This window comes from Phodopus roborovskii, unplaced genomic scaffold (genome assembly GCF_943737965.1).
Source record: "Phodopus roborovskii unplaced genomic scaffold, PHOROB, whole genome shotgun sequence".
Taxonomy (NCBI): Eukaryota; Metazoa; Chordata; class Mammalia; order Rodentia; family Cricetidae; genus Phodopus; species Phodopus roborovskii.
In genome coordinates, this window is record NW_026126407.1 from 20,862,782 (window position 1) to 20,887,826 (window position 25,045).

Genomic DNA, 25,045 nt, shown 5'->3' on the forward strand with positions numbered 1-25,045 from the left:
AATTAGGCCAAGGAAGCAAGCTTGTGTTCTTAACACAGGCCTAGCCCTGCCTTGATCCAGAAAGGCTTGAGATTTAAGATTTTTCTCTCTGTTGTCCTCGTCCCTGTGCCTCCTCCAGGGTGGGATTTCTAGTGGGCACATTTCTCAGAAACGCATGTTACCTAGAATTCAATAGTCTGTTGTAAATAGGTATGTAAGATGCAAGAATCTGTGTAGGGCTCAAGTTCCCCATAAATGAAAAGTGCACTAGGGAGAGGGTAACAGTACATAATCTAATGGCGAGGAAGTCCCTGAAGGTTTGATCTGCTCCATTACCCATTGCCCCCCTCCCCCATCACCCTGGTATTGATCTTCTGGTGGCCCATGCGGAGTTGACCACCACCATTATTGTTATGCGGTTTCAAGGGCTCTGAGTTGATCTGTTGTTTTAAGGGCCTGTTGGTCAGCAACAGGGAAGGTGAGCCATGAGAGTGCCTGCGGCTTAGAGGCAGGGAAATTGTCAGCCCTGGGCACAGGTGCAGCCCATGGTGATGAGTTGGTTAGGGGGCGGGAGCTTGCAGAGTATGGTTGGCATGTGGCGGTACGAGCCTGAGTGAGCATACTGTGAGCGTTCAAGAGTAGGGTGGGAATGCAGAGGATAACCAGGCACCCAGGAGTTAGCCCAACTCCTGCTTGGGGGCGGTCCAGCGCACGGGGGCGTGGCACGCCAGGGACTAGGGGTGGGGGCGGGTTGATAGGTGTTGGGCACGCGCAAGCGCCTGGTGCTAGCGCTGACCTTTGAGGTGGCGGCCATGGGGCGCTCGAGTTGGCGGTTGGTGGTCGCGGCCGGCGCGGGTCTCGCGCTGGCCCTAGAGGCTCTACCGTGGCTGGTGCGTTGGTTGCTGGCCGGGCGGCGGCCACGGCGTGAGGTGCTCTTCTTCCCGTCGCAGGTGACTTGTACCGAGGCTCTCCTGCAGACCCCGGGCTTGCCCCCCGGGCCCTCCTCCGGCTGTCCGTGCAGCCTCCCTCACAGCGAGAGTTCGCTGAGCCGCCTGCTGCGCGCGCTGCTGGCCGCCCGCTCCAGTCTGGAGCTCTGCCTCTTCGCCTTCTCCAGCCCGCAGCTGGGGCGCGCCGTGCAGCTGCTGCACCAGCGTGGGGTGCGTGTGCGGGTCATCACCGACTGCGACTACATGGCCCTCAACGGTTCGCAGATCGGCCTGCTGCGCAAGGCAGGTAAACCGCCGCCCAGGGGCTGAGGACTTATTTGATGCCCCAGCTAACTAAAAGCTAAAACAGGTAGCTTTTCAGGGAGAAGGTGGAGGCAGGCAGGCAGGCGCAGGTTGTGTGGGCCAAGGAGCTGAGGTTTATAGAATGTTTTGGTCTGTCTGTGCTCTCCACGAGAGTAAGGTGTGCAGGAATTCCCACCCGTTCTAGGCTCTGGCCTTGGAGGAGAGGTGTGTATAGACTCGGTTTCTGTGATTATTGCAGGGTGTTGCAGGGTGACAGAAGCGAAGGCATGGAGGATAAACCCATGTTTGAACCCAGGCAGCACTGAGGGACTCTCCGCTGCTTCTGAGTGGACCACAGGGGAGCTAGGAGTGGATCTGTGTGGATGAGTGAGTTTCCCACTAGCTCTGTAGTCACTGGAAAGTGGACTGCACAGTGTGGTGAATACTAGTCAGCCCACTGATGTGGCCAGCCAACCTGCAACTCTGCCCAGACAACAGGTGTGATATCTAGCCTCCCTTGGCCTGTGGCCCCTCTTTTTAGTGGTAGGCACTGCAGGAACGCAAATTTTGACTGCTAGATCCCTCCTTTACCCAAGAGCTATCCCCCCCCCCCCCCCCCGCCGGCTAGTCTAATCATTATGTCTACAGTGACTGACCGGTTTGGGGAGCCCCTGAGAAATGTTGAGGCTTAGAGGTGCTCTTGAGTTTTCCTTGTACACAGCCTGCCCCCTCACTTTCCTGAAATAGTGTAGTTTGGAAACCAGGTCTGCTTCAGGCAGCAAATCGAGAAGAACACCCATAGCACCAACTTGCTGTGTATCAGCCATGTGAGCAGAGCAGAAACTGTCTGTGGCGGCTACTCCCTGCCTCCTTATTTGTAGTCCCAGAGTGATCCCCAGTCAGGTCATCAAGTAGATATCAGGCACGGGTGATGTCATTGTACTTAGATTTTGGAGAGTCATAAAAACCTCAGATTTGGGAAGAACCAAACTGACATCACAGATCCACACAACCACCGATGTTCTGGCTACAGCTGGGTGAGTTCCAGATTGTTATCAACAAGTACACCACCAAGTGTCAGTATTTGGTACAGCCAGGTACAAAAAGGTCTGGAAAACTTCACAAAGGAGATCATGCAGGAAGTGAAGTGGCTAGGATAGCTGGAGAGGCACCCAGGGGGGCAGAATGATGCGACCAAGTTATGGACTCGCTTGTCGAACTAAAACAAGAGGTGGCCACTGCCAGACTTGCTGTGACAGCAGATGGGTGGAGTTTGGTGCAGAAGCTGGAGTGGGAGATAGGTAGCATTCTCCTGCCATGTGAAGGACCTGGTTTTTACCCCAGCAGCATCCCTGCCAAAATGTATCCTCAAGAGTAGGAAGGTAAGCCAGAACTTTGCTGAGGATAGCAGGCTCAGTTGTGGTAGTTCTCTCTGTTCAGCTTAGTGAGTGAGGTACCCTGGGAGGTGTGATTCAAATTGGCTAGCCAAAACCCATGTGCACTCCTTTCCTGCCCAGGCGTCTGTCCTCCAGCTTATCCATTCCAGTGAGTGACAAGAAAGGCAAGGGTGTGTCATGTGGCTGACTCCTTTCTCTGAAGGATATTTAGACTTTGGCTTTAGTGGAGTTGGTGTGGGTGGGTTGTTTCCCTAGAGAAGTGTTTGGTGTCACCCAGAGTCCTTACTTTCTGTGTGCTAATCTGGATGAGAGACTGCCTTCCTGTCATCTCAGTAACACCCTGGGACAGCCCCTGGGTTTCCTTGTATAGCCAACTGAGGACATGAGCAGGCTTGGGGGTAGCTGCACCTGAGTGGTGTTATAAAGGCTGCCTTGGCTTCACAGGTATACAGGTACGTCATGACCAGGACCTTGGCTACATGCACCATAAGTTTGCCATTGTTGACAAGAAGGTGCTCATCACTGGTTCCCTCAATTGGACCACACAGGCCATCCAGAACAACCGTGAGAACGTTCTGATTATGGAGGACACAGAGTATGTGCGGCTGTTCCTGGAGGAGTTTGAGCGCATCTGGGAAGAATTTGACCCCACCAAGTACAGCTTTTTCCCCCAAAAGCATCGAGGGCACTGACCCTGCTCTGTGCTGCTCAGTCTTCCAGGTTGTCCTTGTGATGTTCCCTCCTGCTATGAACCAGACTTTCCTGGCTGTCAGGGAGCAGTCCTGGGTGCACTGGGCTGATATCTTCCTTACTTGCATCATCACAACAGAAGTCAGGAAAGAGGCGACAGTGTGGCCAGTGCTGTAGGCTGTCCTATAGCAGTAGTTGCCTAGATAGGCAGACCATCCTCTCTAAGTGGCTTCTGGGCATCACCAGACATGTCTGACAGTGTTGATCCTCTGCAATTGGCCTTGCCTCCTTGTGGTGTTAGTCACTGGTGAGCACTACTTAATTGTCCAAACCCCTCTAGAGTAGTACTGTGAACTTAGAAGTGACCTCCCCTCTAGCACCTGTGTGGACTTGTAGGTTTTGCTCAGTCTTGGACCAGGAATTGATGACAAAGGGAGTACTTGGAGGTAAGAGCTGCCCAGGCTGTGATCTCAGCTCAGCTCTGGGGTGGCCATTCCCAGGGGGTCAGAGGAACAGTTTCTCATATACATTTGTGACATGCTCCAAATTGTTTTTTTATGTTTTTATATGCAAACAGCTCAAGTGACCTAAGAGCTATAGTTTTGTCACTGGTCATGCTTGTGTTCACGACAACCTCCATGTGTCCCTTAAAGGCAGTCTGAGTGGATGATGTGTCCTTTAGCTCATAGAACCATTAGTAGCAGATACTGGTCAATACAGGTGTTTTCTTTCTTTTGTATGGAGGGAGGGGTGATAAAATGGGGTTTTACCATGTAGCCCTGGCTGGTCTTCAACTCAAAGATCTGCCTGATTCTGCCTCAGGTACTGGTATTAAAGACATGTGCCACCATGCCCCGCTGTTCTCACCCTTTTTTAATGTTACCTTTACTTAGTGTTAGACAAGTAAACTTGATGTTGATTTTCCAAAAAGATTTAACAGAAACTGTAAAGGATAATATTCAGAAGTAGTTACGTTAGGTAAGTTTCTTCCCTTCTGGAGCTTGTAAATTCTTAAGTGTGTGCTTAGCTGGGGGGGGGGGGAAGATCATAAAATGTTATTTGAGTGACAATGCCATTGGGGACCTTGAACTTCTGGCATATTTCAATAAATATTAGAATATCAATTGTTACTTGTCTGCCTTAGTCTGCTGCATTCAGATATGGCTATTCTTAAAGCATTGTGGGGATAGTATATAGCTATTTAGACACCTGTGGTGAAGACAGGAGTCCCTAGGAGAGCAATAGCACTTAAAGTAGTAGTTACCTCCTGGCTAGTGTGTTTTCCAAACAGCCAAGCTCCTCTCTAATATTATTTCTAGCCCTTCCAGAAAATGAAGCATGATTCCTAGCTGTTTCTCTTTGTCATCTGCCTGATGGTATGTCTTTTTTGACTCCTGCCCCCAACCCTTCCAGAGAAGGCTGGTATCTACATGACAGCATGTGGCTGTCAGGGGTTAAGTAGCTTTGTTGAGTTATCTGCAAGAATGTATTAAGACTTGTGAAGGGACATTACTACATATATTTATGTGTTTTTTTGTTTTTTTTTTTGAGACAGTCTCACTATATAGCTCAAGCTGCCCTTATATTCCTGCCTCCACTTTCTAATTACTGGGAGTACATAAATGTACTACCACACCCACACTGAATGCTATGAGGTAGGGGCATAGTACACATGCTATCTCCCTTGTCTCAGTACCATTAAGGTTTCCCCTAATGAATAGTATTAAAACCTTTATTGAAAATCAACTGATCATTTAATGGTTTCTGTCTGGGTTCTGCATTTTCTCACTGTGGTAATACCAGCAGCAGTCCAGATTACTAAGAACAACAGAAGTATGTCTTGAGAACTAGCAACACAAGTCCTGTTTCCAACATATTATTAGTCTTTTACATTTTCATGTGACTCTTAAGATGACACCGATCTGGCAAAAATTAAAGCATCTAGGACTTTGGTAGGGATTATGTTGAACCTGTAGATTAAGTTGAGGTTACCATCTTGAATTTTATGACCCACGAGTGTGGATATCTACTATAGCTTTAATTTCTCCTGATGCTTGTAGGTTTCCTGTTCTTCACTCAGATTTGTTGGGTAGCCAAGGAGACACAAAAGCAATTATATATGAAAGAGATGAAACACTTCTAATGGAAGCCTGTCCGGTTCTTGGAATCACAAATGAAAGAAAAACACCTTAGGAAAATAAGAGACCCTTCTAGCCTGTAAGGGGGGGATGGATGGCCAACCCGGAACAGGTATTGAGATGAAAATAGAAGTCAGTCTGGGTTAACATGGTACTCAGCATGAACTATATTTGTTTTTCCTTTTCCTCTTTTCCCATCTTTGGACTTAATTTACCTTTACTGTCCAGGGCTGTTCAATACACTTCTATATTTGCTTGCATTTTGTCTTGGTGTCATATGCAGAACTAGGTCCTTATGTTATTTTAGGGTTTTTTGTTTTGCTTTGTTTTTTTCCTGTCTTTTGAAGGACTTTTGATCTTTTAATGTTGGTATTGATGGTGTTGAGTCTTTGCCATCTGTTTTTTTTTTTTTTTTTTTGGCTGGAGTATCTTATGTCAACGTTTGTAGTTTTAAGTATGACTTATTACTCAGGTTACTGTAAATGTAATTGCTTAATTTACTCCAATCTTCAGAACTACTGTGTAGAAATATAACTGAGCCCTGTATCCTAACTTTAGGAATCTAGGAGTGACAGCTGAATAAAAAAAATGAAATAAAAGGAGGACATGACTACTCCTAAAATATGGAGAAGACTTTTATTGTAGGTATGAAGGAGAAAGCAGGCAGAGGGGAGTCCAGGCTGAACATGGCTGGCAGACTAAACATGAGGAATCACTGACCAGGAGACCAAGACCAGAGTAAGCAAGAAGCTGAGTCATATAGGGATGGGGTGTGTGTGGGGGTGCAATCCCCATTAGGGAGAGATTTAGGATAGGAGCAGGTTGAGAAGTGCTGGGAGGAGCCACAGGGACTGAGTGATGATGAGGGTTGGGAGACAGCTGGCCAGCATCTTCTTTGTTATGTTAATATGCACCTTCCCAGGTTTCTGAAATCTAATACTAACAACACACACTTAATATTTAATCCATTTTAAAGGAACAGTTTTACACCTTCCCTTTTAGTCAGTGCCTTTCTCAATGAACTGCTTGGTCTAGATACTTTGTACCATTTTGTGAATGAAAATAGGGAAAGATGTCCCTAAGGAGATCTGGATTCTTGGGAAATGGCATTCTTTAATTACTGAGTATGATCATTTTGGAGGGAAGGGAGATTCTTTTCTGTTCCTGGTTTTTGATTTTTGTTTCTCTGTGTAGCCCTGACTGACTTGGAACTCTATAGACCAGACTGGTCTTGAATTCAGAGATCCACCTGCCTCTGCCTCCTGAGTGCTGGGATTAAAGGTGTGTGCTGCCTCACCCTTCAGATACTTTTAAAATTTTAATCATGAGTGATCAGCTTGCCAACTAATTTTAAATTGCACTTACATATCAGTCTAGTTCCCCAAAGTGTTTTGGTATACATTTGTTTACAATAGCTTTTAGTGGACAAAAAGCTATTGAAAACCACCTAAACAAATGCAATAACAATAACATCCTAAAAATATTTATTCTTGTATGTCTTTTTATATCTGTTTTACTGTTTTATAATATAAACTAAAGTTGATTTCTAATTGGTGTAGAAACATTTTTATATTTTCAATCAGTTTCACATACTTTTATAAAGTTTGTGACAATATTGAAAAAAACCTTGAGGTTTTGGGGACAGATAGGGTCTTGCTATGTAGTCCAGGCTAGCCTCAGACTCTGAATTCTCTTCCATCAGCCTCTGCAGGGCTGGGAGTACCAGGCTGGCTGCCATTTTGTATGGTCTATTTTACTATTCTAAATCTACTGAACAAAATGTTTTAAAAAAAATGCAACAAACATCAGGAACGTATCATAATTAGAGGACCCTATTTTGTTATATTTTGGGTTGTCTATTTTAGATTATGTTGCTTTAAAAAACACAGGCTTAATTACATTGAAAGTAAATTCACCAAGGACAGGTCTGATGCAGTGGCACACACTTGTATTCAGTGAACTGAAAATGAGGTCAGCCTGAGCTGTATATAACTCCAGGGCTCCTGTGGTAGAGGGACTGTCCAGCATGCTTGAGGCCCTGGGCTCCAGCACCACAAAATAAAAACCCAAGAAAGCTACTATAAGACAGTTACATACAGTAATTTGATTAATGAAGGAATCCCCGCTGGAATTTTTTTTACTCTTCTTTTAACCCCTGAAGTTTCTATACCAAGTCAGAGTACCTTAGATTCTAGACATAAAATATTATGGCTTATGTGTGAAAATATAAAATCTAATGTAAATATTGCAAAAACAAAGAGAAACTGTAGAAGGCAAGCAGCAGGTGAAAAACTTAGATGATGGCCCATTCTGGGCTGCTAGTTAGTTTATGACTAGGACTTTAGGTTCTGGTTCTCGCCTGACTGAGTCAGCACTCATATGCATGCAGAGGGCAATGCAAAAATAGTTTATTATGATACAGTTCATGTAAAATCAAGCAGTATTTACACAATAAAAATGGTTAGCTATAGCCAAGGACTCTAGCTTGTCACACAAAGGAATAAATATTTCTACAAATTAACATTTCAATTATAGTGAACACCTGACCACAACTTTGTAGGAAACACCTCACACTAAAGCGTAAAATGTTTGAATGAGGAGTTTAGGGGACATTTTTATTTGCCAGAGGCCACACCCTATGCACATAAACTGAGGCCTAAGCTGGTTCTGGAAGCTGTGCTCATAGGCTCCCTGGCTCAATGAGGGTCCATTTTCTTCTACTCATAACTTTTAGTCTGGCAACCAGATTGGCTGTATCAGAACAGAAACTAAATGCCAGGTGAGATGGCGCAAGTATGCGACTGCTGCAGAGTGGCCCTGAAAGATGCTCTGTTCACAGACACACACTCCAGCCCTGTCAAGCGCTGTAATGGAAGGTCACCTAGAATTCTGATTGTCAAGGAGCCACTGTGACTGGGATGCTTACTATTCTACATAGCACACCCACAGAAAGCCACATACCACAGAACTGGTTTTGAATCCTGGCATTAAAGCATTAACACCAAAGGTAGATCTTAAAGTGATTTATAATCCATTTAAATTAAAGTCTGTGATAGAAACTAATAGTGAATTTAGTGTTCTTTATAACCTATTCCTAGTTAAAATAAAACTGGATATGTGGTATGACTAACTTCTAAAGGAGAGATGAGCCAAGAGCATGTTGACTGGCAAGCTAGAGTGGGCTGTGTCAGCTAGGATTCTTACAACTGCACCTCTTTATGGCAAATGCTGCCTATGGAGTCCTCCCCCCACCATGGAAGCTGCCAGGGTCACCCGTGACCCACAGAAACTGGACAGGCCTTGAAGTCTTTGGGCTATCTAGTTTTTAAACTCTAGTGATGGGCTAGCTCCTTACCAGTATCACAGAAATACAGCCAGGGAGCTGCTTGGACTCCGGTGCTATATATAGCCAGGTAGCTAAATGAGAAACTGGTGGTCAGGCTGCTCTGCACACAATCCAGCCCCACAGTTCTGTCAGAAGCTAGGTGCCTGGACTTGAAGCAGCCTATAACCTCAGCCAGTTCCCCTAACAAAAATTACACTAAGAAGCCTGAAGACTGGGTGCCAAAAGTCCCTCATTATTTCTGTTTTTCTTTGAGTGGCTCTACCAGTCTCGGAATGCTTTCAGTAGCAGCCAGGGTACTGCTAAGGGCCTGCCATGAGTGTGGGTTAATGGGATAGCCTGCAAAGCATCTGTCAAGTAACTAAAACCTTTAAGACAATGGTTATTAACTTAGTCTTCTGTTGTTTGGGTTGTTTTATTTTTAGATGGGGTTTCACTGTGTAGCTCTGGCTCTTCTGGAACTCACTATGTAGACCAGGTTGGTCTTGAACTTAGCTTGTCTCTGCCTTCTGGATTAAACGTGTGAGCCACCACACCTAGCTAACTCCCAGTCTTATGTTTGAGTGGGGTTGCACAGCACTGCTCTCCACACTGCCTAAAAGGGGTGTCTAGACAAGTTGTTTTAAAAACTCAAACTTTGCACTGAAATCCCTGCATCATGTTTCAAATAGTTACTACTACATGCTCTGAGCTACAGGAAAGGCTGAGTGCCCTGAGAAAGGCTGGGAAAGGTGATGTTTATAGCCTAGCAAGAGCTAACTCTCTTGCTTTTGGTGTAGGCCAGTCAGCCTACAGCAGGTAATTGGTGTTCCCTCCATCAGGAGAGTCTGTGGTTTGGGTATGCAGCTTGCATCGGATATTTGCATGGAGGCAGGAGTGGGGACCCCAGAGTTCTCCTTGATGTCAGGTTGCATGGGGCCTTTGGGTGCTTATTCAGCCTGTTTTGGGGAGCCAGGATACGGTTAGAGGTCAGGAGAAAGACCACTTGGTGTGTGGGACAGGGCTGCAGAAATCTCTGCACTGATGCCCAGGTCCACACAAGCAGTAAGCCTCGTGCTATCCAGCCACTCCCTTCAGTACCAGCTAGGTGTCAGCAATGAGTATGTTCAATTCTCTACAGTTCCAGGGTAGAAGACAATGTGCCATCTCCCTCTATAGGGAAGCTAACAGTAATACACACTCCATCAAATATCTTTCACACCAGTTTTGTTTCCTAGTCAAGTCTTTCAGGCTCCTTTTCCACACATTTCTGAAGCTCACAAGTGTGCTCTTTGTAGTCTTACACATGCTAGGTGGGCACTTTACTATTATTAAGCTATATATACAGCCTTAGCCCATCTGTATTTTGAGTCAGAGCCTTGTTACATAGTTCAGGACTTGGAGCACAGGCATATACCACTACACCCAGTTCAGTGTTCTGCTGTTGGACCCAGGAGAGGTTCAATTCTGGCTTCAGCTTTCACTCAGTGAATTCATACATTCCTAGCCTGCTTCTGCTGGAGATCCCTTACTTTATGAGGCCCTGGCTTCCTCTGGTCTCCCTGAAACAATGGGCCTCCCATTATGGTCCTGGCTCTGTGGACACCACCAAACTAAAAAGTCTGCTGTTCTGTGTGACAAATGTGTTCTCTGCTCAGGTGCTGGGCACCAGACATGTACAAGATGTAATTTAAACATGTATTCATATCAACTGTCATATGATGTCAGGCAGGTTCCCTGTAATGGCAATATGCTTGCAGATTACAAATGTTTATAAGAGAATAAAATTTAGTTGGGGAAAGCATGCCATTGCCTAGGCTTGGAACAGCCTGAGGCTTCTTGATCTACAATACCCCATCCTCAACCAAACATCTTCCTCTACTGATATCTGGACCAACTCTATTTGTACATTTGATGCCTCCTCTCTGGAATACACCAACTTCAGCTTCTTTTCAGGGAATGGGATGCCTGTAAGGAGGTCAGGCAAAAGCGAGCCCTGCACAGCCTGGGGGGGAGGAAAGAAAAATGCTGCAGTGGGCATGCATGACCACCAGGGACACAGAAGGCCAGCTTCTTTCCTGGTTCACTTCTGCTGGAAGTCACTGCCAAGAAACTCAAGATGCACCCTGATCCACATCTTACTGCTCAGAGTGGCTTGGGCAGTGGGAGATGATCCAGGCATCCTGGACTGTGCAAGTTTAGTATCTGGCCAACATACCACACAACCACACATGAAATCAGCCCTAGGCAGAGTGTGCTGTAATGGCAAGTGAACCTTCACTTGAGTGGCAGATGCAATAGGTATAGCTTATCTCCTAGCCCTTGCCTCTGATTTCCAAGTACTATACTTAACAAAGGTCAAAGGGTTCTGAGGTGAAAAGCAAAAAAAAAAAAGTTCTTTTGACCTGTAGGCTTGGCATCTTGAGAAGGTGCTGTGGCAAGTCAGGGAGATGATTTCACTGGGGCCAAAGGGTCCCAAGGGCAGCAGGACAGTTGCAAAGGAAGCACATCAGAGAGAACAGTAGGTCCTCAATACAAACTACAGCCTCTGCATCCCAGCCATGCACATGCTACCATGGCCCACTCTGAGCTCAAAACACTGTTTCACCAACAGTTCTGTTTTAACAGCTCTGACTTGCCCAATGTCAAAAGCAAATGGTAACTGAGCAGCTAGTATGTGCCAGCGAGGAACTTAAGCTCAAGGGCTTGTCTGTGGGATAGTAGCACATTTGCACATGTCACAAAGCAGTTATCTGGGGTTCTGCCTGTCTACTTCAAGGCCAGCTAGATACTATGGATGACCTTGAACTCATGTAGAACTGACTGAGGATATTTATACATAAGTTTAATTTGTGTACCCAGAGACCATCTGACTGACTCAACACTAACAAAGTGGAAGTTCAAGCCAGGGACCTGGGACTCAGGACAGTGGGATCTAGTTATAAAGCCATTGACTCTCCCATCTGACATGGGGCTCTTTTGTATGCTATACCTTATGGTATGAGAGAGAGAGAGAGAGAGAGAGAGAGAGAGAGAGAGAGAGAGAGAGAGAGAGAGAGAGAGTGTGTTTAATGAGAACAGAAACCTCTAAATTGTTTTCTTTCTTTTAAAAAAGAAAACACTGTAGAATGCTTTGAGTAGTTAGAAAGGTCTTATTCAGCTAGTTAGAAAAGAAAACTTGTTAGCATAGGTTCCCTGCTAATGGCTCCATGAGAAGCAGACACTTCAAGGGAACCTTCCAGAGCTCAGACAAATCAGAGTCCTGAGCACATGCTGCTATTGGTAGCAGCCCTGTCTTCACACACAGGTCTCCTCTCATCCCTTCCCCAAGCAACATTGACAACTTCTTTTCAGACAGGTTAAAGCCCAGCAACTTGCCCCCTCTAGATGGCCCAGGGGGAGCATCACACTTGACAAGCCTGAAGGTGCAGGCTGCAGGTCACCATTCTCAGCCACCAGAGGACCAGGGTTAGGAAGGCAAGGGAGGCACGAGCGGAGGAAGGAATGAGAGGGGCCCGGGCTTTTGTGCAAGATTTAATAAAAAAACCAAAATAGGAATGGTTGCTTTCAACATTTTCCAGGTTGTGAAAGATTTGCCAGGATTATCTGGGGTATGGTTCTAAGCTGCATCAGTGGGCCAAATACAAAATGCTGTCCTTCCAGGTCAAAAGGAAGTGGGGACAGGCTGGACACTATCCAAGGCCCCTCAACAACCAGGCCAGACTAGAACATTCTGTGGCTCTGCTCTAACCAGCAGGGGCGGTGCTCAGCTGGGTGCCGTGGAGCAGAACCATTGGCAGGTCCCCACGGGTATGCTCTGAGGCAGGGTAGCTTATTAACAGGCTGCTGTGCCTTAATACTGTCAGTGAGTGTGATGGGAGGACAAAGGGGTCCTGCTCAGATGTCAGTGGGGAAGCCCTCCTCACTGCTGCTTGAGCGTGACTAATCTGAATACCATGGGGAAAAAGCTGTGATAAAGACAGACAATGGAAGTTGGAATCAACAGGGAAGGGAATGGAGCAAACACCCCACACAGCAGTCTCTCATGCATCCATACCCACAGTTAACGATGGCAACAGTGAAAAGCACAGATGCAGATGAAAGCCCCACAGGGCTTGTGCTGCCACCAGCTGGGAAGGATGTGTTGGGTGGATCAGGACGCAGCTAGTCTTTCTTCAAGTCCCTGGACTCGAAGAGCTTTAAGCGCTCTTGCACCGTCAGGCCTTCCTTCAGACTCTGGTGGAGACAGCAGGAAGAAGGAACAATTAGGTGCTGCTGGAGCAGTGGCAGCTGGGATTCAGGAGCAGGTACAGGTGCGAGGCTGAGGGACCCTCAGATTAGTGGGCATGCGAGGGCCGAAGGCCCTGAGAAGTAGTGTTACTGGAGTTGGCTTTCTCCTGCAGAAGTTTACTTGGGTGAGAAAAGGAAAAAATAAAGAGAAACAAGATCATGTGTCTACATAGCTCAACTCTGGCCTTATGGCTGGTTCTTCCTTCAGACTGACCAAACCATAAAAAACTTGGACTGAGAACTGGAAACCTGGACACCTGTCACTTTTCCTGTATAGGGAATATGTATGTATGTCTCATTTCTTTGTCTTCATGGACTCATGGCCTTAAGACAAGTGTTCTGTTCTGGGGCATCCTGGTGGCACCATAGCTGGTGCCACCAGATAGAGCTATTAACACTCTGCCCAGAATATTTATCACTTCTCCCTTAAACATCTTTCCCAAAGCTTTCATTTCTGGGAGAGCAAAGAAACCCTGGTTCTTAGAGAATTGACAATGGACATATTTTAGCATGCCCAGGTCTGGCTCTGGCTCCATAGTACCTGCTCTTTTTGGCAATCAGCCTGGCCGTGAATGCAGGTTGTACTAGGAAATGGGAAGTCAGGGGTGTTTTTGGAGGTTGAGACCCAGCTTTCTGCAGGGAATGAAGGAGGATCTGGGCTGTGGTTTTTGCCCCTTACCACCAGCTTCCCCATAATAACTGAGGAGTTTGACAAATGTGAATAGTGATACCCATACCTGCTTCAGGGTATTGTTTTTTTGTACTAACAAGGTATGTGTATGTGAATAGTGATACCCATACCTGCTACAGGGTATCCTTGGTGTGCCCTCCCCATCCTCCCCGAGTTCAGGGGTAGCCAGACTCCCAAGAGATATTACATAGGTCTTTTGGCTTACCACCCAGCACCTGGAGCAGGGCCTGGGTGGCAACTGAACCCCATGGCAGGTGTGAGCACAGTCACAGATGGCACTTACTACCATTCTCAGGGCAGAGAGCAGACACCCATTGTCCTTTATACCCTGGGAAGTGCCATCTCTCCGAAGTGTCTGGCCTCAGGTGTAGCCAGGTACCTTCAGGGTTCAGCATCCCACACCCACGCATCCCATGACAACACCAAAGTGAGAATCCTCTCTGCTCTGGGTCTCAGAAGAGGCTATGCTGCTGCTAGGAGAGCTGACTGGGGCAGGAAAAGAAAGAGCACCTAAGGAAGGTCCCAGTCAGGACATGACACAGGGTTCAGTCTCTCTACAGGGCTGATGGGAACTCCAGTTCACTGAGACAGCATGAGCATGCTGCCCCCACTGGGCAAACCAGTGGGGATGTTATTCTGAGGTCAGATATAAAGCACAATAAAGTAACTGGGCCACCATGCAAATTCTTGCAAATTCTAACAAATCCCGTGAGAAGCAGTTCTTGGGTCTCCTCTGCCCTTCTGGAAACCGGCCGGCCTTTCCCACCTATCATGGCTCTAGTGACCCTTATCAACACAGAAGCTCCCAATGGCTCACATGGCTCTTTGCCATAGAGATCTAGCCAGGACAGAGGACCCTTGTTCTTTGGCACCACCACAAGCCAGTACTGAGCCCTGTGTCTGTTTATATCCCCACAAGTTCATATGTAGGTGTATACCTCACTGTATTATCTCCCACATGGTGTCCTCCTTGGACATCCGTTCTCATTCCGGCCCAAAGGCCCCACTTACAAAGACCACTGGGCTCTCTGGGGGCTCAAGGGCAAGAGCTGAGTTTAACCTCAGGCCTGAGAAAGCAGTCTCCAATATGAAAACAATGAGCCCAGAAACTTCCTCTCTTACCAAAGGAAACCTAGTTTATGAAAAACTAAGTTTTTAACCTTGCATAAACCACATCTGCATATAAGTCAACATGGGACTAGAGAAAACAAAAACAGACTGGTTAAAAGAACCAATGATGCCAGGTGGCAGCACCACACACCTTTAATTCCGGCACTGGGGAGGCAGAGAAAGGTGGATCTCTGTGAGTTTGAGGCCAGCCTGGTCTACAGTAGTTCTGGGATAGCCAGGGCTACATGGAGAAACCCTGTCTTGAGCCCCCTGTCCCCCAAGAGCCACTGTTAAAAACTCTTGGGCATTCTCCATACTCTTCCCTAAGGCAAACTGTTTCCTCTGAGCCTCAAGGTAATGGCCCTAGCTGGAAGGCAGGAGGGCTCATGTACAGCAGGAACCAGCATACCTGGGTACTACCAGTGAGAACAGTCTAGAATCCTTGAGCTGTTATCATTCCGTAAAGAAGTCAACACAGCATCCCTAGGACTGACCTCAACATGGCCAACCCTATCACTTTTGTATCACATAAAGACATACACCAAAAAAAAAAAAAAAAAAAAAAAACCCCAAAACAAAACAGGTCATGTTGAGCCCCACGTATAAGATTGCCAGGCCCTTAAGAACAAAATACTTCCTCAGACTCTACCCATGCTGTACACAATGGGGATCTGCTCTATCTTCAGACATCTCCTACAAGCAGCCTTGCTGCTTACTGGATGGGTGAGGTCTTCCACAAGAGCAAACTGCTTGCTAGCGTCAGTGGGTATCTGCCATCTCCCTGCAACTTGTTTCCAAGAGAGGAGACATGAACTTGGTGCCGTGCAAATCACCCAGTATGCATGCTGGCTTGTGTCCTGTCAAGCAGGGGAGGCCCTGGGCAGGCTCAGTTCTCTGAGGAGGTTAGAGTGCCAACTTCCAGGACAGTTACTGAGATCTCATGTGGACTCTGTGTGTGTTGGGGAAGGATGAATGAAGACATTACACAGAGGTGTGCTATGGAGGTGTGAGCAGTGCATGCAGAGCCGCCTGGGCGGGTAGTGGGCAGAGTGAGAAGTGGTTTACCTACACGACAGGGGACTTGGAAGCGGGCGCGACTCAGTTATCCCATGAGACCTGCTCAATTACGGACTGTCAGAGGAAAGAGCAAAAATAAGACACACACACAATCAGTTCTAAATGCAGCATGCTGGCCAGGCCCTCTCCGCCCATCCTCCCAGAGACATGCCCATCTGAGAGCACACTGGGGATCATTGACTTCATCTCTCTAAGGCTGGCAGTGTCAGTGTGGTAACAGGGATGTGCAGAGAACAGACATACAGTGGAGCTGATGAGAGGTCAGATCTACCTCACCTTCTGTGAGGCTTAAGTCCAAATCCCTCTATGTCTTGTTTCTTGAAGCCCTGGCCCCTAGATGGTTCTGATGACATGGAACATAGACATGGTCATGGAACTTGAAGCCACTAGAATCATCCCAACAGGGTGACTACATTAGTGGGCTCATGTCTGTACTGGGCTTGACTTCTCCAGCATCCTCAAGCCCCATCTCAACCATAAGCTGGACCTCACTCACCTTGGACCTGATGTTTCTGAGTTGCCTGGTAACACAGGATCTGTCTTTTTTCAGGAAGTCAGGATTGCTTTTAGATTTCATGATGTCTGAAGAAACAAAAAGGCTCATTACTCTTGCTTTCTACAATCTTCTGAAACCAAACAGAATGTGTGGGAGGTTTCAAGTCCACTACTAGGTGCCCCAAAACATCTAAGTCCAAGTAAATAACCAGTCCAGAGTATGCCCTTCTTGGACACCAGCAAGCACCTGAGCACTGGGTTCCCACCAGGGTTTAAGTCATAACTCCTGAGTCACACAGCACTGTCAACAGAGGACAGGGTCTCTTACTTCTGAGTTGGACCTTGACTGCTGGGCAGACCAATTGATCTCATTATTTCTAGCTTACTCCTTGCATAGGACTGGCATACAATAAAATCAGACCAAATCCTCATGACACACCCCATCAACATAGTCCTTTCAGTGTCTTAAATCCAGATGACAAAGATGCACACTGGGTCAAACCACAGTTCATCATGGGTATGTGGCTTCCATGCTTGTGCAGTAAAATTTCACGACTTCTCTTTACACCAACAGACAAACATCTCCCTGTCTTCATAAGGCTATACACTTTGTCACTGTGCAGCTTCTAACAACCCCAGTTATCCCTGTGTGCTGGACTGCTGTCCATGGATGACACAGCATGCTGTGCACTGTGCCAGGCTGCTGCTTGTGGCACCTGTCTGCAGATTCAGTGCCCTATGCACACTTTTCAGGCATTATTTGCATGGCAGGTCAAGAGCTTCCTTTTGGCTTCTTGGTTCCTACCCTTTTACAGTTAACTAGATTTTATATTGTGCTGTTGTTGCCAGTTGTCGTCCAGACACAATGCTTGTATTCCACAAGCAATGCAGAGGACTTGTCTGCAGGCACATGTGTGGGCTGCCATGGTTACTGTCCCCAAACTTGCTGGCAAAGGAAAGCTGAGCTGCAGGATGTTACGGGACTTGAACAGATTTTCGGTTTGTGGGACTTTTATAAAAGGTCACCATGAACCTAAGGTGAAATCATGAATTATCAGAAAGTGTCCAACAGAATGTGGCTCTGCAGCCTCTTTTCCCTCTGTCCTCCACAGTACCTGGATATTTTCAGCCAGCACAGAAACAGTCTGTTCTCAAGGGTTCTCAAGGGTAGTCGGTTCCCCTATTGGTTCTGCTTGTCTGTGGCCCTTGAAGATTTTATGGTTTAAAACATTTGGATTCAGGAACTAGCAAGAACTTCCTCTACCTGAGTTTCTCAGCAGACAGAATCTAAGACTCCTTGTTACTGTGGAAGAACTCTGTAAAGCAGCTGCAGGACATGGGAGGCACAGGTCCTGTGGGCAACCTCTGTATGTAGGGCTTCTCAAGGAGATATGGAATGCCACAGGATATTAGAATTTTTGAGCTTTGAGTCAAGTGCCAAAAAAATCTTTGACACTGGGTGTGGTGGTGCATGCCTTTAATCCCAGCAGAGGCAGGCAGATCTCTGTTAGTTTGAGGGCAGCCTGATCCACAGAGTGAGTTCCAGGATAGCCAGGAGTGTTTCACAGAGAAACTGTCTCAAAAAACCAAAATCTTTATCAGTATCACCCCGATTGCTCACCATATCCTGACACAGTAGTGCCCTCAGGAGATTTCTCGCCCAGGGCCTCTGTGGCTGCTTTTAGCTGCTCTTTCAACCTGCTGATATCACAGTCAGCTTTGGCCTTTGCAATGCTGAGCTCTGTATAGATGTCTTTGTACTTGTCACTAGCATACTTCTTATCCTAGAGAATAAAAGGACAGAAATGAATGGCAGTTGTAGACAGGGATTAGACTCATTCTGAACTCTAGCTTTGGTGATAATGTGCTGGGAGAAGTAACTGGCTTGGAAATGACCCTATGCCCTCTCTCTCCCACAGCCCAGGACTGAACACTAAAGAAAACATGCAGTGACCAGGGCAAGCTCAGGCAGCCTGCTGTAGTTCTGTCTGCACTATCACTGCCTTGTGGGTGTCGGCCAGTAAAAGCCTCTGGTTTTTAGATTTTCTAAGTGACCTGATCATACCCAAGGATCACATCACTTTTTTCTGAATCCAGGAATCCCTTTGAGACCAGTCCAACTAGACCCACCTGGACGGTAGATCAAGTCTCCCTTCACCCCCATGACATTCTTCTATGTGTCCCTGTTCTATCCAAATGCATAGAAACACAGGAACAACCACCACCTAAATAGGTCAGGGAGGCTTAACTCCTAAAGCATATGCCTACAGGCTGGTGTTTTAAGGGAACTCGACTTTGGGGCCATGATCCTGTAGCATGGCCTGCCATGCCAAAATGAGCCCAGTGGGACCTGGCCAGGCATTCACCCTGCCCTGCCCTGCCTCCAAACACGTTACCCTTACCCGAAGGGCTGTCTGTAGTTCATCCTTGAGGGAGCTGATCTCCTGCTTCAGGTACTGTATTTCTGACTCTTTGACCCGCAACAAGACCTTTAAGGAGAGAGAAAATGAGGACTGGCTATTGGGAACTGGGGATTACTGTACTCTGTGCATACAGAGGATGGCTGGCAGACAATTGTTTCATATACCAGGGAGGAGGAGGAGAGCTCATCCTTGCTGACACCCAATAGAACACATGATTTAAAAACTGCTCAATGTTTGTACAGAAATGGGAAGGGAAATGACTTTGCTAGTCTTCCTACTCCTGAGAACCTGGGGCAGCAGACATGGGAACTACCTTGAGTTCCCACTACTGACTTGCTTGTTCTCTGAAGATGGAACTCAAAGGCCTAGACACACTGTTTTTATAGGAACTTCTGCCAACCTTACCCAGCTCCTGCTCACCTGTCTGAACCATCTATGAGGGAAAATCTTAACCTAATGGGAGCCTTCTTGAGGATGCCCTACACCAGTGGTTCTCTACCTTTCTAAGGCTGTGACCCTTTAATATATATAGTTCCTCATGTTGTGGTGACCCCCCCAACCATGTCATTATTTTGTTGTTACTGCATAACTATAATTTTGCTGTTATGAATCATAATATAAATGGCTGATATACAGGGTATCTGTTATATGACCCCCACTGTAGAAGGAAGTTTCTGTCCGGCCCAGTCCCCCAGCTGTTGAGTCCCAAATAAACACACACAGAGGCTTATATTAATTATAAACTGTTTGGTCAATGGCTCAGGCTTCTAATTGTCCAGTTCTCTCTTATTAACTCATTTCTATTAATCTGCGTTTCTCCACGTGGTCTTGGCTTACTGGTGATGCTGGGACTTCTTGCTTCCTTGGCAGCTACATAGTGTATACTTGACTCCTATTACTACCTTTATTTATCCCTGTTTGATTTTCCACCTGCTAAACCCTGTCTGTTCATTGGCCAAAACAGCTTTATACATCAACCAATAAGAGAAACACATATTCAAGCATACAGAAGGACATCACAGATTGAGAACCACTGCCCTACACACACTAGAGCCTTTCCGCTCTCCCTCCATTTTCAATGGTGTTTTGTTTTTGTTTTTCTTTTCTTTCAAGAATGCTCTGGAATCCTCTTGCTTCAGCCTCCCAAGTAGTTGGGATTACAGGTATATACCACAGCAGAATGAACCCTTCTGACTTAAAAATGAACATCCTGGGCTGAGAAGTTAATTCATGATATAATCTGAGAGCAGCAGCATTCTTGTAGCCCCGAAATATGTCACTTTATGAATCCAGTTTGTGGGCAGGTAAAGGGAAGGTGGGATTGCAGATCCTCATGGCATCTAGAAGGACTCTTGCTCCTGCATATGGACCTTAGACTACCTGTCAGCTAATTTCCTATCTCTGGATGGCTTTGGACCTTCCCACAGTTTTCACACATGCTAGCTTCAAGCTTTCTTTTGTTGTGGTTGTTGTTACAGAGCTAGAGATGCCTAGCTTCTCATAGTACCTCTAATTCGTAGGCATCCTTGCCCTGCGTGAGTGGCAACCCAGTGGACTCCCCACCACCATCTCCAGTCAGTAGTGTCCTCAACCGTGTGATCTCCGCAGCCAGTCGATTATTCAGCTCCTGGGGGACAACAACAAAACAGTGTCTGCCCACACACTCCCTGCTTGGACACCAGAGAAGGTCATTTCTCACCAGCAGTGTGTAGAGGCCTAAGAATGGAGGCTATAAGCCTGCATGTACAGTACCATGTGTAAGGTAGATACCCGAGGCTGGGAGCACATAAAAGCTGCTTATATGGACTTGTGAGGCCATGTGAAGACTTAGATGTGAAGACTTAGGTTTCAGGACCCCTATTAGGCATCAAATTCTGTGGATGCTTAAGTCCCATTACAGAATGGCATACAACATCTGCATACATCCTCCCATATACATTAGGTTACCTCTAGGTTACATCTAATACCCAATACCATGTAATTCTTAAATATTCAGTTGTACTGTATTATTTAGGGAGTTGTGGTAAGAAAAAAGTTAGTATATACCCAGTGCAAATGCTCTTTTCCCCCTTCCTGAAAATTTTCTATCTGCTCACTGTGTCTCTAGAACTATGATTCCATGGACCTTGAAACCCTTCTGAGTCGGGCAGTGGTGGCTAACACCTTTAATCTTGGCACTCAGGAGGCAGAGGCAAATGATTCTCTTAAGTTCAACACCAGCCTGGTCTACAGAGTGAGTGCCAGGACAGCCAGGGCTTTTACACAAAGAAACCCTCTCTTGGAAACAATCAAAAACAAACTGAAAAAACCCCAACCTTCTGTGTGGGCAGTGTTATCTTGTCCCACTTGATCTCTTAAAGGCTATTCTGCTCAGCCCCTCCATTTCTTAGGCCTTCTTTCTGGCTGATAAGTGCTTTTCGTTAAGCTACTGCAGTGGTTCAGTGATCCCAAGTAGTTCCACCCACCATACCACAAGTCTGGAATGATTTGAAGGGCCAGAGAGGGCAAGCATGATAGAGCTCAAGGCAGGCAAAAATAGGGTGTGGAAAAAGAGCTTATACTGAACTCTGTATCACAACCCAATCATTTGGGCCAGCTGGGATTCTAGTGAGCCCCAATGTCCTGAAGAATACTGAATTCTGAGAGCATGACTTACAGAAATAAACATGAGAGCCCAGCCACTAGAGGACAGAAAACCCCAACCCTAAGATGGACCTGAGCTACTCCAATTAGAGGACCAGAGACTTAGAGAAGTGACATGACTCTAAGTCTCTGCAAAAGCAGACGTGGTACCTTGGCTAGGAAACCTCTATGAAGGTGAGGCTTAGCCTCTCTGAGCCTGACCTGATTGTGGGCATTGAGTTCCTGGTTCTCACGCTGGCATTGCCTCAGGGCCTGCCGCTCAGCCTCCAGCGCCTGGGCCAGGTGTGCATTCTCCAGGCACTTCTGGGAGTACTGCTCCGAAAGGACCTCCAGCTCCCTCTGCACTGACTGTAGCTCCTCCCTGCAGAGAGGAAATGTTCAGCCCAGCCCCACCCACTACAGAACTGGGCAGATGCCAGGGACACTTTGCAGAAATGACTCTTTCCTGGGCCACCCACAGCTGGCATACTCTTAATGATGGAACTGGGAGGCAAAGCCAGCCACTGTGACCAGAGAGCTGCCTCATCACTTCAAAGTACAGACACTCAGCATCAGGAAACTAGCTCTGGTACTGTTCTCAGCGTCCCATGTCCAGAAGGGCCAAATCCCCAAGGCAGAGCCAAGAAGGAGCTTCCAGATGAGCCTCCAGTCCAGCAAGCATGATCACTATACTTCATGTGTTGTTGCTTTAGACCCAAGCATGTTCCAGAGGCCCTAGCAAAGTGTAATCAATGGATAACTCTCCTATTACTAACCAGAGGGTCCCCAGCAGAGTTACCCCTGCCCAGGAAAAATTCATAAGGTGCTCTTCCAGTTCTGTACTTGGTGCTGCTTTCTGTGCAGTCAGTATGTGTGAGACTAGAACACTAATGTGTCCACTTTTGCCACAAACAGCTATGGTATATCAGACACAAAGCAGCAGCCAGACCCTGGCTCTTAGTAAGGTACTGATATAGTAGCAGTGGTACAAACTAGGGGATGGCGTCTGCAGTCAACCCTAACAAACAAGGCATTTTGTTTTGTTTTAGAACAGGATCTCCATATGTAGCCCAGGTTGGCTTTGGATTTGTGGCAATCTTCCAGCCTTAGTCTCCTAAGTGCTGTCACCGAGTCTAGCTTAAGCTATGGTTTTTAAATGTCATTTGTTGCATTTGCTTCTCTGTATCTTAGAGATTAGTCTTAATTAACCCTTAGGTGCCCTCCCTTGGCTCCCAGAGAGCAAAGTAGTATGGGCTGTCCTTTGAACCATGGTCTCCTTACTTCCCCAGACCAACCTCAAAGCTATCTTAGGCCTCTCCCACAGGGCTGACCTAGGGCTAGGTGACTCACAGGTACTGTCGCCTCAGGGCTTCGATGTCTGAATTGATGCTGCTGATCTGAGACCGCTGGCTCTTCTCTAATTCCCGTTCCATCTCCTCCCGATGAGCATTCTTCATGGCTTCAATGGCTGCACAAAAGACACAGCCCCTCAGTACTAAAATCTAGGGCTACAACTGCCAGTGGCTCTTTTACTACATTATCCCTCCACAAGGCCAATGGACCTGATGTCTGCCCCTTGGTGACACCAACTCTAGCAGCAGGAGGACTCCACAGAAGGCTGGTCTACCACACACTTGCTGGGGCTGTGTTAGAGCATATCTGTGCTCTGGTGACAAGTATTCCAAGTGATAGACACTTGTTGGGGGCCAGCCCTATAGTGTCAACAAACATCTGTAGCACTGGCTCTCAGTTTGGAGGTTCTCAAAAGGCTTCTCAAGTTAGTCCTTGCCTCACTTTGATCTTCAAGTACCTCTCTCCAAAATGAAACTTAAGGCCAGGACTAGTGCTGATTTGGTCCAGCACCTGCTAGATATGCATGAGGCCAAGTTCAATCTCCAGCAATACAGAGACAGGGTAGGGTGGTACATGCTGTTACTCCAGCACCTCAATTACATAGGGAGTTAAAGAATGGCCTAGGATAGACCCTGCCCATCTATACCCACCACCACCTACAAAGAGGAAACTTCAATCTCAGGGAAAAACAAGGTGAGGAAAATCCTCTTGTGAACCGTAGCAGGCAGGGACATGGGACCCCTGTGCTCATGGACTTAAGCCACACCTGAGATGGTGGCAGCTGTCTCCTCAGCCAGGAGGCGGTCCTTTTCCTCCCGCAGCTTCTCCAGCTCCCGCTGATGTTGCCTCTGTAGATCTTCAATCTTCTTTTGGTGTGTTTCTTCCATGGCAGCAAAGCCTCGCTCACATGTAGCCTGTGGGATGGAAGAGGGCTTATTGGTTTCTTTTTGCCTCCAAGTGGCTGTCTTGTGTAACAAATAAGGCAGTGACCTGCTTGGTCCAGGAAGTGACCAGGTCTCAAGATATGGCAGGTGTTTCTAGCATCAGGCACCATGTCTGTGTGTAGCTAGACACCCTTTGTTCTAGAACTGCGTGTCATCACAACCAAATGGCACATGTACTACCTATACTGGCTAGAGTAGCAGACACACTGGATATTGACAACAGGGACAAATTCTGATAAACTGCTAGTTAGAGAGAGTGAGGTCCATCCTGAAACAAAGGGCAGCCTGACTGGAGAGCCCAACCTATCCTCTATGGGCTGAGGTAGACAGGACCTATTTTTGGGAACTAGGGAGCTTCAGCTGATTACTAAACCTCAAGGGTGTCCACACAGGAGCCAGAGAAGATGACAGCATCTTTCCTGCCAGCCTATGCCTTCTCATTGCCTCTCTTTTAAAGGGGAACAGAGGCATGTTACCCACTGAGAACTGTACCACCTTACCAAGCAGAACAGACATTACATGTGAGTCCCTGTTCCCTACCAAGCAGAACAGACATTACATGTGAGTCCCTGTTCCCTACTCTCCTACAGCTGGGAGGGCCCAGCTGCTCTCCCCAACCAAGCAGTAAGGCATGCCCTGTGCTCCACCTACAGCTTACAGCTACTTGGATGTGGGTCATGCTGTATAAACTTGTGATGGCCACTTTTGGGAAGAACAGGCTTTCTGATAAAACAAACAAACGGGAAGAATGTGGCTCTAGCTCTGTCTTCCTACCTCATCATTTTGCTAATGGGTTCAATAAAGGATTCAATTGCCATGCTCTGACATTTTTTTTTTTTACTGAGCCTCACTCACTGTGGGGCCTTTCCAAGAACCTCTATTAAGTAGCTTTAAATTCCTGCTCATATCCTGGAGTGGACTACAGAGTGTGTGCTGCACTGGTTACCGTCTCCACACATCCTGGAGATAATTTCATATAGCTTGTTTCCTCTTAAAGACTTAGCACAGAATGTTCATTCACTGAGGAACTTCCTGCTTGTGGCAGTCTGTTGGTGCTCAGAATATTCTGGGTTTTGGCACATTTCAAATTTTGAGTCCATCTTACTCTGATTTGAGTATTTTAGAATATGTGAAGATAGGGTCTGAAATTCCTACAACAGAAACACTGAGGTGTCTTTAATAATGAGGTTGCTTTGTTGTTAACTGTATTATGTTTGAAAGTTGCTACTCTGTAAACCAGTTTTAAAAATTTGAGTGTGTATGTGCACATGGAAGTCACGGTTGA

The 25,045-nt window shown here is 46.7% G+C and overlaps 2 protein-coding genes across 9 annotated transcripts in view; one reads left to right on the forward strand and one right to left on the reverse strand.

Annotated features, from left to right (window-relative positions):
- Nucleotides 1-719: 719 nt before the first annotated feature.
- Pld6 (phospholipase D family member 6) lies at nt 720-3,398 on the forward strand. 2 transcript variants are annotated; one of them, XM_051180559.1, is made up of 2 exons: nt 720-1,208; nt 3,050-3,327. In XM_051180559.1, exons 1-2 carry the CDS (start codon nt 792-794, stop codon nt 3,182-3,184), a joined length of 552 nt encoding a protein of 183 aa, XP_051036516.1. In that variant the 5' UTR covers nt 720-791; the 3' UTR covers nt 3,185-3,327. The 2 variants fall into 2 exon arrangements, with proteins under 2 accessions (XP_051036516.1, XP_051036515.1); XM_051180558.1 differs by having other exon boundaries at nt 721-1,212; nt 3,050-3,398.
- Nucleotides 3,399-7,824: 4,426 nt separating this feature from the next.
- Nucleotides 7,825-25,045, reverse strand: part of Mprip (myosin phosphatase Rho interacting protein) — a 119,764-nt gene continuing 102,543 nt past the window's right edge. For 5 of the 7 annotated variants that reach the window (XM_051180537.1, XM_051180536.1, XM_051180535.1 and 2 more), the window contains 8 exons: nt 23,583-23,730; nt 22,814-22,931; nt 21,686-21,845; nt 20,349-20,468; nt 18,821-18,907; nt 18,040-18,202; nt 16,420-16,505; nt 7,825-12,991 (listed from right to left, as the gene is read on the reverse strand). In XM_051180537.1, coding sequence (XP_051036494.1) covers nt 12,920-12,991; nt 16,420-16,505; nt 18,040-18,202; nt 18,821-18,907; nt 20,349-20,468; nt 21,686-21,845; nt 22,814-22,931; nt 23,583-23,730 — 954 coding nt within the window. In that variant the 3' untranslated portion in view covers nt 7,825-12,919. Of the gene's footprint in view, nt 12,992-15,911; nt 15,978-16,419; nt 16,506-18,039; nt 18,203-18,820; nt 18,908-20,348; nt 20,469-21,685; nt 21,846-22,813; nt 22,932-23,582; nt 23,731-25,045 lie in introns of all 7 variants that reach the window. The other 2 variants (XM_051180533.1, XM_051180534.1) reach the window with 2 other exon arrangements.